Genomic DNA, 12,976 nt, shown 5'->3' on the forward strand with positions numbered 1-12,976 from the left:
TCACTCTGTTGCCCATGATGGGAGTGCAGTGGCATGAACTCAGCTCACTGTAACTTCCACCTCCCAGGTTCAAGCAATTCTCCTGCCTCAGCCTCCTGAGTAGCTGGGATTACAGGCGCCTGCCACCACGCCCAGCTAATTTTTGTATTTTTAGCAGAGACACAGTTATGCCATGTTGCCCAGGCTGGTCTCAAACTCCTGACTTCAGGTGATCTGCCCACCTTGGCCTCGCAAAATGCTGGGATTATAGGCATGAGCCACCACACCTGGCCTAGGTATTGTGTTTTTAAATGCAGTTTCCACATGTTTTTTGTTTGTGTATAGAAATGCAATTGACTTTTGTGTGTTGATTTTATGCCTTACTACTTTGCTGAACTCACTTTCGATTCTGGGAAGTTTTTGGTGATTCCTTGGGATTTTCTTACATAAACAATCATGTCTGCAAATAAGGACAGTTCTGTTTCCTCTTTTCCAATTCATATGCTGTAATTTTTTTTTTCTTGCCTTATCATAGTAGCCTAAAACTTCTACCAAGCAGAATAGGAGTCACAAGAGCAGAGTCTTTGCCTTCTTCCTGACCATAGGGGGAAGGCATTCAGTCTTTCACCTTTCAGTATGATGTTAGCAGTAAGTTTTCCATAACAAGTTGAATTAGTTCCCCTCTATTCTTAACTTGCTGAGAGTTTTTATCATGAGTCAGTGTTGAATTTTTTTATCTAATGCTTTTTCTGTGTTAATTGATATGATCATATGATTTTTCTTCTTTAGCCTGTTGGTGTGGTGGATTATATTGATTGATTTTTTAATGTTAAACCAGCCTGTACCTATAATAAATTTCATTTGGTAGTGGTGTATAATTCTTTTTATGCATTGCTGGATTTGATTTGCTCGTATTTTGTTGAGGATTTTTTTCCTAAGTTCAGGATTGATGTGGGACTATAGTTTTCTCTTTTTGTACTCTCTTTATCTGCTTTTGGTATCAGGGTAATGTTAGCCCCATAAAAGGAGGTGGGAAATGTTCCTTCTTCTTCTATTTTCTGGAAGGCATTGTGGAAAATTGGTGCCCATTCTTCTTTAAATGTTCGGTAGCATTCTCCAGTGAGGTAATTTAAGCCAGGAGATTTCTTTTGGGGAACTTTTTGTTTATTAATTCAATTTCTTTAATTTTTATAGAACTGTTCAGGTTGTCTCATTCATCTTGGTTGAGTCTTGGTAGTTGGCAGTGTTCAAGGAGTTGATCCATTTCTTCTAAGTTGTCAAATTTATGTCAACAATTTCTAATTTGTTTGTATTAGTTCCTTGTTATCCTTTAAATGGATGCCAGATCTGTAGTGATAGCTCCTGTTTCACTCCTGATGTGGGTGATTTGTGTCTTTTTTTTATTTTTGTCAGTCTTGCCAGATCTGTAGTGATAGCTGTGTTTCATTCCTGATATGGGTGATTTGTGTCTTTTTAAAATTTTTGTCAGTCTTGCTAGAGGTTTATCAATTTTATTAATTTTTTCACAGAGCCAGCTTCTTATATCACTGATTTGCACTGTTGTTTTCCATTTTTAATCTTACTGATTCATGTTCTTATTTTTATCTGTCCAATGTTGTTTTGTGTGTGTTTTGTTCTCATTTTTCTAGTTTACTTAGGTTGAAATCTGGATTACTAATTCGAGACCTTTCCTCTCCTCTAACATAAGCATTAAGTGATAGAAATTTCTTACAAATCTCTGCTTTACCAGCATCTTATATATATTTTGATATATTTTCATTTTGATTCAGTTCTGTGTGTTTTGTAATTTCCTTTGAGACTTCCTATTTGACTCATGATTTATTTATAAGTTTGACGTTTAATTTCCAAGTCTTTGGAGTTTTTCCTGCTGTCTTTCTGTTATCGATTTCTAGTTTGATTTCATTGTGGGCAGAGAACATTCTCTGTATGATTCCAGTTATTCTAGGAATCAGTGCCAAGACACATTATAATTAAAGTCCTTATTGGAAATTTTCAGCATATCATTTATCTCCATTTTGATGTCTGTTGATTGTTTCTTCTGATTCAAGTTGTGATTTTCCTCATTCTTGGTATGACAAGTGATTTTCAACTGTATTCTGGACATTTTGGGTCCTTTTTTTTCTCGCTTGTCAGGCAGTCTTCTTCTTGAAGCATTACCCAGGAGCCAGGTGAGTGTATATGCCCAGCTCCCTGTTCAGCCTCACTGACACCACCCCAACAAAAGTCGGGTGCTTAGAAACACTGCCTCAGTCCAGATGACGAAGTGGAATTTCAGCTGTCTCACCAGTTGTGTTTGACATCTTTGTGGTGAAAGTGGGACATTGCCTTGCACTGTCATGTTGCCTTTGAGTCGGGGGGTTAAGATCAGCAACATGAGAAAAAACAAATCTGGGCCTCGCTGCCACCTAGGAAGAAGTAGAGGGCAACTCGCACTGTTTTGTTTCTGCGAGGTGTGACTGAAGCTCATTCCCGGCTGGGCCCTGTGGTCCTCAGGGGAGGAGAAGGTGGAAAGTGTAATGCCAAGCCTCCCACTCCCCACCACCTCTTTCCTCCTCATACAGGTGGAGTTGGGAGTTCAGCTCCCCACTGGACCCCATTGACACCAGGGGATTGGGAAACGGGAATGTTGACTATCCTGCTTCACACCCCTCATTCTGCTTCATTGATGGCAAATGAGTGTGGAGGCTCAGCTCACCTTGAAGCTCCCCTGTTGCTTGGGGCAGCGGCAGCAGGGACATGAATACCAACTAGCCTTTCCTCCTACTGCACTGTTCAGTCTTGTGGACGCCAATTGAATGTGGAGGTTTGTCTCCCCACTGGGCCTCACTAAGATGAAAGTTATGGGGAAAGTAGAGTGTTTACAGGCCCCCACTTGCACAGCTTTGTTCAATGTCCTTGTTGATGGATGAGAACGAAGGTTCAGGTCTCCACTGGGTCCCGCTTACGTAGAGGCAGGTGGTGAGCCTGGTATTGACTAATCCCACTTCAAACCACCCTGTTAAGACTGGTTACTGCTGGATGAGGCACAGCTCACAGATAAACCCCAATGACACCACCCTGGCAGGGGAACTGCAGCACTGCCCATTTCTATCTGATGGGGGAAATCATCTTTCTGCTCAGGTCACCACCACCACCCAGCAGGGGAATCAGAGTGCCACCTGCTTCTTCCAGTTGCAGTATGGAAAATTAGCTCCCTGATCAGCCCCAAAACCACCCAGTGGGGGAATCAGAGCACCACATGGTCCTTCTAGACACAGTAGAAGATGAGAACCATGTTTATCCCTCCGACACCACCTGATGGGAGAAGTAGATTGATTCCACTTCTGCAGAGCAGGAGTATTTGATAGATGATCAGCTCCCTCTCCATCCTCTCTGAAACTAGGGGTTGGAAGATGATATGGCATTTTTAACTGGAGTAGCATGGGTATTGCCAAAAATATATTCAGTTGTTAGGTCACATTTTCCACAGACCTTTGACAAAGGGGGACAGGCTTTTCTTATAGCTTGTTCTGGGTTGAAGGTTTCTGCAGCACCCTATTGGGGATATATTGGAGGCAATGAAGAATCCCAGGTAGCTCACAGCTATATTGTTCCTCAAGTCCTGAGGTCCTTAGACAGTCTCTCCCTCTCAGAGTCTTTCTATGTTTATCTGTTCTATTGTGTCCAGAGTTTCTAAGACGTAAGGATGAGGAATGAGGCAACTCTACTTGGACAGAACCAGAAGTCTGCCTAGTAGCTTTTTGCTTTATTAAGGAAAGGAGAGCAGGAAGGAGGGAGAAAGGGAGAATTTCCTTTAACTTTTTTGAGGTATAATTATCAATAATTCACCCATTTAAAGTACCAATCCAGTGTTTTTAGAACATTCAAAGAGCTATGTAACCAACACCAAAGTCAGTTTTGGAAGATTATTATCACCCCAAAAAGAAACCTTGTCTTTTTTGTTTTGTTGTGTGTGTGTGTGTGTGTGTGTGTGTGGTTGTTGTTGTTTTTTTTTTTTTTTTTTTTTGAGACGGAGTTTCGCTCTTGTTGCCCAGGCTGCAGTGCAGTGGCATGATCTTGGCTCACTGCAGCCTCTGTCTCCCAGGTTCAAGCAATTCCTCTGCTTCAGCCTCTCAAGTAGCTGGGATTACAGGCGCATGCTACCGCACCTAGCTAATTTTGTATTTTTAGTGGAGACAGGGTTCACCATGTTGGTCAGGCTGGCTGGTCTCGAACTCCTGGCTTCAGGTAATCCACCTGCCTCAGCCTCCCAAAGTGCTGGGATTACAGGCGTGAGCCACTATGCCTGGCCACTTTGTACTCTTTAGCAAGCACCGGCTGCCATTTGTTCTTTCCCTCCCCACTGGCCCAAGGAGCCACCAGACTACTTTCTGTCTCTATAGATTTCATTTTTTCTGGACATTTCATATAAATGGAACCATATAAATATGTGGTCTTTTGTGATTGGCTTTTTTCACTTAGCATAATGTTTTCAAGTTTCATCCATGTTGTAGCATGCATCAGTGCTGCTTCCTTTTTATGGTTGAACAATTTTCCATTGTGTAGATATACCACATTCCATTTATCCATTCCCCTGATGGGCATTTGGACTCTTTTCACTTTTTGGCTATTATGAGTAATAATAAAACCTGAGTTTTTGTGTGGACATATGTTTTCATTTTTCTTGGGTATTTACCTAGGAGGAAAGAACTGGGTCATATGGTAACTCTGTTTAATCATTTGAGGAACTGCCAGACCGTTTTCCAAAGTGTTTGCTTCATTTTATATACCCACCAGCAGTAGATAAGGGCTCTCATTTTTTTTTACATCCCCATTGATACTTGTTATTATCGGCCATTTGATTGTAGCCATCCTAGTAGGTATGAAGTGGTATTTCATTGTGGTTTTTATATGCATTTCCCTAATGACTAGTGATGTTGAGCATCTTTTCATGTATTTATTGAAACTTTCTACATCTTTTTTGGAGAAATGCCCACTCAAATTATTTGCCCTTTTAAAATTATTGAGATATAAGTCACATACCATAAAATTGACCCTTTTAAAGTAGTCATTGGTTTTTAGTATATATTTAAGGCTGTGCAGTCATCAACACTATTTAAATCCAGACTATTTTCATCAGACCAAAAAGAAATGTTCTACCAATTAGCACTTGAGAATACAGAGTAATAAGCAAACTCAGTTTATCCTGCTACACTCTCATAACATGTTTCTGACACCAGATGTGTGGGGTTTTTTCCACACACCAAACAAGCAATAAATTCTGCAGGGGACTCCAGATGGGTGTCCTCCAATTTAATTCTGACATTATCTACCTAGAGATAGTGTCAGATCCCACAGGTTGAGGGCTCAGTCTTATAAGATTGCCTCCTACTTCTGATGCCAGTCACAAGCCCCAGCTTGTTTAACCTGTGCTTCTGACTGACTGGCTATAAATTGGGGTTCCCACACCCCTCTCTTTGGATTTCATTAATTTGCTATAGTGGCTAACAGTACTCTAGGAAACACATTTACCAATTTATTATAAAGGCTGTTACAAAGGATGGAGATGAAGAGATGCATAAGGGTGACGTATGGTGGAAGAGGCACAGAGCATCCATGCTGACCCCAAGTGTGCCACCCTCCAGCAACCTCCATGTTCTCAGCTCTTTGAACCCTGTCCTTCTAAGCTTTTATTAAGGCTTCATCACATGGCATGATTGACTAAACCACTGGCCATTATTGATCAACTTAACCTTCAGCCCTCTCCCCTCCCCAGAAGCTGGATTTGGTGCTGAAAGTCCCAACGCTGTAATCCTACCTTGGTCTTTCCAATGGCCAGCCCCCATCCTGAAGCTACGGAGGGACTGACAGCCACTAGTCAACTCATTAACATACAAAAAGATACCACCTTGGAGATTCCAAGGATTTCAGGAATTGTATGCCAAGACCAAATATATATTTCACAGTATCCCAACAGTCAGTCCCCGTTCCACTTTCACCCTAGTCCCCCTGGCAAACACTAATCTACTTTCTGTCCCTGTCAATTTGCCTCCTTGGGACATTTCATATAAATACATACTGTCTCTTGTAATTTGCTGGTGTCCTTTCTTTCACATGGATTCACATTAGTCTTGGGTAACTTGCTTTTAATCTGAAGAACCTCCTTTATATTTCTTATGCGCTGAGTCTGCTAACAACAAATTCTCTGCTTTTTGTTACCAGGGAATTCCTTTATTTCCCCTTCATTTTTGACAGAAATCTTGCTGCATGTAAGATTCTTGATTGACAGCTTAATATTTAGCACTTTGAATATGTCGTTCCTCTACTTTCTGGTCTCCATGGTTTCTGATGAGAAGTAAACTTAATCTTTTTGAGGTTTCTTTGTACACAAGGAGTCATTTTTCTATTTGAGCATTTTTACTGTGATGTGTTTTAATGTGGATCTATTTGTATGTATCCTACTTAGAGTTTTTTGAACTTCTTGGATGTGTGGATTAATGTTTTTCATCAGATTTGGGAAGCTTTAAGCCATTATTTCTAAAAGTTTTTTCTACTCCTCTCTCAACTCTCTTTCTGTTCACTTATAATAAGGTATATGTTGGTTCACTTAATGGTATTCCACATTTCTGTGAGGCTCTGTTCATTTTTTCATTTCTTATTCTCTGTGTTTTTCAGAGTGCATAATCTCTATCAGTCTATCTTCAGGTTCTCTAATTCTTCTTTCTGCCACTTCAGATCCTCTGTTGAGCTGCTTGAGTGAATTTTTCATTGTTTTTGTACTTTTTAACTTCTGACTTTCCATTTGCTTCCTTTTTATAATTCCCATCTCTTTATTGGTATTCTGTATCTGATGAAACATTGTCATCATAGCTTCTTCTACTTCTTTAAACGTGGGTTCCTTTAGGACTTTGAACATAATTTGTAATGGCTGCTTTGAAGGCTTTGGTATATCAGATGCCTGGCCCCTCTAACAGATAGTGTCTATTGACTACACTTTTTTCTGTGTATAGGTCATACTTTTTTCTTTCTTTCCATGTCTCATACTTTTTGTTGAAAACTGGACATTTTAGGTAATATTTTTTAGCACCTCTAGATACTCTTCCCTCCCCGGACTTGTTTTTGTTGTTATTTGCCTGTCTATTTGATCAGAGACTTGACTAGACCATCTTAGTGATGGACTAGTCTTTTTTTCTTCATAGTTTGAAGCCTCTGATGTGACTCCTAAGAGGGCAGGGCCTTGGCCAAGCAAACGCAGTCACCCTGAGAAGACAGTGTTTTTTTTTTAGCAGGGCACTCTTTCCCTCTTCCACGAATCTCTCTGTTAGGCTGTCTCCCTCAGTTGTTAGTACACCAGCTGTTGGGTTCCACTAATTACCTGCTGATCACTCTGTTGCTTTTGACAAAGCCCTGGGTCATCTGTTGCCCTACAATCTGATCTAATTAAGTTTGGGTGGTGGCCATTTTTGAGGTCAGTCTTGAGGTTTGATCATACTCCATGAGAGGGCTTAGTTGTCTCTTTCGTTGGTTCTCTCTGGCAAACTAGTGTGACTACAGTTCAGCTTATTGGTCTCATGAAGCTATGAGGCTACTCTTATTAATAACTGCTTAGCCAAAACCTCCATTGTTTTTGAAAGCATCCTAGGCTTGAACTTCCCCATGCTGTGTTTCAGATAAAGATAGTTTTGTAGGGGGAGAGCTTCAGAATTCTCTGTTTTTAAGGCCTGGCAGCAGTAACACTCTAATGGCAATGAGCATACCTAACACGCAGACATTGGTTTCTAGATACCGTTCTTTACTAATAAATGCAAGAGCTTCTGAGTCTAATCATGAGGAAACAGCATGCCCAAATTGAGAGAGATTGCTACAAAATAACTGGCCTATACTCTTCAAAAGTGTCAAGGTCATCAAAGTCAAGGAAAGACTGAGGAACTTGTTTGAGTGTGAAATAGGTGAAAGAAACAGGACAGCTAAATACAACATGTCCTTTTACTGTAAGGAACATTTTTGGAGTAATCAGTGAAGCTTGAATGAGGTCTGAGGAATAGAGGGCAAGTAGTAATATCTCAACCATAATTTTCTGATTTGGGGTAATTTTCAAGAATATCTTTGTGGGATGAGATACCATCTCACACCAGTTAGAATGGCAATCATTAAAAAGTCAGGAAACAACAGGTGCTGGAGAGGATGTGGAGGAATAGGAACACTTTTACACTGTTGGTGGGACTGTAAACTAGTTCAACCATTGTGGAAGTCAGTGTGGCGATTCCTCAGGGATCTAGAACTAGAAATACCATTTGACCCAGCCATCCCATTACTGGGTATATACCCAAAGGACTATAAATCATGCTGCTATAAAGACACATGCACACGTATGTTTATTGAAGCACTATTCACAATAGCAAAGACTTGGAACCAACCCAAATGTCCAACAATGATAGACTGGATTAAGAAAATGTGGCACATATCCACCATGGAATACTATGCAGCCATAAAAAATGATGAGTTCATGTCCTTTATAGGGACGTGGATGAAATTGGAAATCATCATTCTCAGTAAACTTTCGCAAGGACAAAAAACCAAACACCGCATATTCTCACTCATAGATGGCAATTGAACAATGAGAACACATGGACACAGGAAGGGGAACATCACACTCTGGGGACTGTTGTGGGGTCGGGGGAGGGGGAGGGATAGCATTAGGAGATATACCTAATGCTAAATGACGAGTTAATGGGTCCAGCACACCAGCATGATACATGTATACATATGTAACTAACCTGCACATTGTGCCCCGTACCCTAAAACTTAAAGTATAATAATAATAATAGTAAAAGAAAACTATCAACAGTAAAAAAAAAAAGAATATCTTTGTGGGAAATAAACACTAAATTATTTGGCGTAATGGGGCAGCATTTCTGCAAGTTACTCTAAAAAATTCAAGGAAAAATATTCTTTTTTTTTTTTTTTTTTGAAACAGTCCCGCTCTGTCACCCAGACTAGAGTGCAGTGGTGCAATCTCAGCTCACTGCAACCTCTGCCTTCCAGGTGCAAGCAATTATCCTGCCTCAGCCTCCCAAGTAGCTGGGACTACAGGCGTGCGCCACTACACCCAGCTCATTTTTGTATTTTTAGTGGAGACTGGGTTTTACCGTGTTGGCCAGGTGGGTATCTAACTACTGACCTCAGGTGATCTGCCCACCTCAGGTGATCTGCCCTCCTCAGCCTCCCAAAGTGCTGGGATTACAGGCACGAGCCACCATGCCCAGCCAAGGAAAAATATTATTTGTAACTTTTGTAACTTTTCTGTAAGTTTGACATTGATTCAAAGTAAAAATATAAAATATTCTCAAAAATATATGGGCCAGGCATGGTGGCAGGCACCTGTCATATTGGCTACCAGAGAGGCTGAGGCAGGAGGATTGTTTGAGCCCAGGAATTCAAGGCTGCAGTGAGCTATGATCACGTCACTGCTCTGTAGCCTGTGCGACAGAGCAAGGTGCTGTCTTTAAAAAAAATTAAAAATTAAAACTAAAGTGTTCAATTGTGTTGCATGCTGCTGCACAGTCAAATAGAAACTCTAAAGAGTCCACCTCAAAACAGATCATCGGAGGCCTTAGCAAGAGTGGTTTGATTTGAGAGTGGAGGCAGAGGCCAGAGCTGAGTAGGCTAAGGATGAGACCTGTGACACGTGGAGATGGCAGGTGTAGTCACCTTGGTTTGGAGGTTTAGCTATGAAGGGGAGAGAAGAAGGGCCCTCAGAAGAAGGGAAATTATAGTGAAAGATCTGGAAACAATTACATATACCTAGGAATGTTTGAAAAACAGAAATAGGGAAAGTCTTGGAAAAGTTCTGTCTTCAGATATTTGAAAATCTTTCAAGACAAAGAGAAGCTTTATTCTTTATTTTCAGTGGGAAGAACCAGAACCAGTGTTTACAGAATGGATTTTAACTCAACACTAGAGAACATTTGAAGCCCAGCGTGTTGGCAGGCATCTGTAGTCCCAGCTACTCAAGAGGCTGAGGCAGGAGGAGGCCTTGAGCCCAAAAGTTTGAGTGCAGCCTAAGCAACAAAGTGAGATCCCCATCTCTAAAGAAGGAAGGAAAGAAAACATTTGAGCTGTCTAACAGTGGAATAGTCAGTTCCCTTGTGAAAAGTGAGCCTCTTGTCACAAAAAGTAGAGAACACGAGGCTGGAAATTCAGCTGTACAGCAAATTCCTGGAAGTGACTCCACGGTGGACTTAAGAATGCAGATAGGTGGGCCTCCCACGCCCACCAGGCACCCACTGCATTCTCAGCCTATTCTATGACTTTAGGAAGTAATGATCCCTTTCTGAAATCTTGAATATAGAAGGAAATTACTAGTTCTTGGTGTTCTAGATCTCACTTTTCAGTGTTTTACCTGCCCACTTGTAGAAATTAAGGAAGAAAAGACTCAGTACTCACTGATACATTTTAGTGGGTTTCTTCGTTGTGTTTATTGTGACTGATTTCATATTTGTCATGATCAGTATCTCATTTTGTTCCTTAAATATTATTCTAAATTTGGTTCTCATGTCCAGAGGTGGGTACCTTTCTTTTCATCTGCCGCATCAATGCAAGGTATATTCACAGCACCTCATTGTTGGGAACACTGAGCAAGCATGCAGAAAGGGCTGGTTTCACCTTGCAGAATCCTGTTTGCGTTAGGCTTGACTTCCTTAGCATTGACACAGGGTCACTGACTGTATAGTAACTGGGGTAAGCTCAGTCATTTTGTGTTTATTTGAGGTCAACCCAGGGCTCAAGATTTCACCACAGAGATTATTCTTGAGGTGATCTATAAACCATCCCTTCCTTAGCTTGGTCCAAATAAGTCCTACCCCTGCCCCTTATCTAATGAAATTAGTTGTCATTTTTAGTGTAGTTGAAAGCAGTTACTTTTGACTTTTCTCTGTAGATGTCCTCAGATGCTGGTTCTCCAGGCCATGGACTTGTCTCTGCAGAGCTCACCACTCTTGTTTCTCAGGAGCTAAGTTAACATTCTGGTGTGCCACATACTCAGAAGCACAGACTTGCCCAGAAATTTTCTTAGACTCCCTCTTACACAGATAGAAAATACACAGCTCCTTAGTTTGAGCATTTAGGGCCTCCTGCCAATAAGTTCATGTTCCTGTCATGCAGACCTCTGTGCAACTGCTGTTTCTGTGTTGCCCTTAGGGTCCTGAGGGCCTTGCCTAGAATAATCCTCATATAATTCCTCTGACAGGAAAGCTTTGCTTTCTTCCATGGCTGTATTCTAAATAACAAAGGCATGATACTACACATAGAGTAGGAATTTGGACACCAAATTGGGATTCTGTGTCCCTGTCTTATTCGACAAAAGTGCACATTATTGGGGAGATGGGGGCAGCATTTTAAGAGGATCTTCGTATAGCATTAGTAATCGTTAAAAAAAAAAAAACAAAGAAACAGAAAATAGCCTTATCTGTAGCAGTACAGTAGTTTGTTTCTGTGCACACACATCTGAAATACCACTTGTGCAGAGAGCGAGCAAGCGAGGGCGCAGCCTGACATTAACAAGGGAGGAGGCGGACAATGAGTACATTAGTGGTTGTTGTACTTTCTGTTTTCTTTATATCCTTTATCTTCAAGTTGCAGCCTCCCCCTCATCTAGTTCCTTTAAAAATGTGATACTTAGTGATCTTTCTTTATATGCCTCTGCCAAGACATTACTGAAGCTTCTTTTTTCCCTCACTGCAACAAAAGGCAGAGAATGGTGTTTTGAGTTTTTGAGAGGCATGGCTACTATAACTGTCCAACAGAGGCATAACTAAGAATTGGGTTTTTATATTCTGAAAATGAACACATGAAGTTAAATGTCTTCTGATAATATATCACCTCTAAAAATGTCTTTATTTGTTCTATCCAAGTATTTCTTTAATAGTTTTACCAAGAAAAAATAGAAGTGGTTTTGGTTATGAAAAATTGGATGATATTTTAATAATGTTGTAAGGTGTCCAGCATATCCCACTTTATTACAATTAACTTTTTTCTACACTATTCAAACGAGGAGTAGAAAGGTAATTTTTTTCAAAATATCCAGAGACAGGTTGTGAACGGAATAACAGAATTTAAGCCTTTCAACATGTATGTAAAAGGCAGTTTTTGCATCAGGAAGACAGTTTTCTAAATTCGCTACAATATTTTGGGGAGTAATTCTTTGAGTGTGGTTAGATATTTTAAGTGCATTTGAGAAATAAAATTTAGTAATCAATATATTTAAAATTTATATTATTCTTCCCTGTATTTGAACAATTTGTCCAAAATGCAATCTGTTCATATTGGATTTTGCCTGTTCAGATCTAAGTGGGAATCAGTAGTTTCTTTGTTTGTCACCATGGAAACCAGTCAGCCAATCTGAATGGCTCTTAGATCATACAGAACGATGCAATGCTCCGTGCTCTCAGTGAAAGTTCCCCACTGAGTAAGTAGGGCTGACTCTTCCTGCCTCCGGCTCTTGCCTCCCAGTGCCATGCAGGTGCAGGATGCAACCAGGCGGCCCTCGGCCGTGCACTTCCTCAGCTCCTTTCTCCAGGGCCGCCGGCACTCCACCTCAGACCCAGTACTGCGGCTGCAGCAGGCCCGGCGGGGCTCTGGCTTGGGCTCCGGCTCTGCCACGAAGCTGCTGTCCTCGTCCTCTCTCCAGGTGATGGTGGCTGTTTCCTCAGTCAGCCATGCAGAGGGAAACCCAACTTTCCCCGAAAGAAAAAGTAAAGGTCTTTTTCTTCTTATAGATTGCCATACCTTTGTATATAAGTTTGAGGAATGGAAATCAGCTGTGTTGTGTTTATACCTTTTTAAATATTGGCAGTTTATTCTATATTATACTTTTTGCTGTCTGTTATGCTATTTTAGTGAATATATAAGAGGATATAAAATAATCAAATGTTTTGTGTTTTTTATTAAAAACATAGGTTTGAACAAAACTCATTCTCTTGTAAAACATCTGCTTCTA

At 40.7% G+C, this 12,976-nt stretch overlaps 1 protein-coding gene across 7 annotated transcripts in view; it reads left to right on the top strand.

Annotated features, from left to right (window-relative positions):
• The window catches only part of PTPDC1 (protein tyrosine phosphatase domain containing 1), a 72,899-nt gene that overhangs the window by 41,166 nt on the left and 18,757 nt on the right, over positions 1–12,976 (top strand). Inside the window, exon 2 of one of the 7 annotated variants that reach the window (XM_063649688.1) lies at positions 12,490–12,737. The exons of 2 other annotated variants lie outside the window; for them this stretch is intronic. In XM_063649688.1, coding sequence (XP_063505758.1) covers positions 12,494–12,737 — 244 coding nt within the window. In that variant the 5' untranslated portion in view covers positions 12,490–12,493. Of the gene's footprint in view, positions 1–2,387; positions 12,738–12,976 lie in introns of those variants that run through there. 4 more of the 7 variants (XM_063649689.1, XM_054500488.2, XM_063649687.1 and 1 more) reach the window with 4 other exon arrangements.

This window comes from Pongo pygmaeus, chromosome 13 (assembly GCF_028885625.2).
Source record: "Pongo pygmaeus isolate AG05252 chromosome 13, NHGRI_mPonPyg2-v2.0_pri, whole genome shotgun sequence".
Lineage (NCBI taxonomy): Eukaryota > Metazoa > Chordata > Mammalia > Primates > Hominidae > Pongo > Pongo pygmaeus.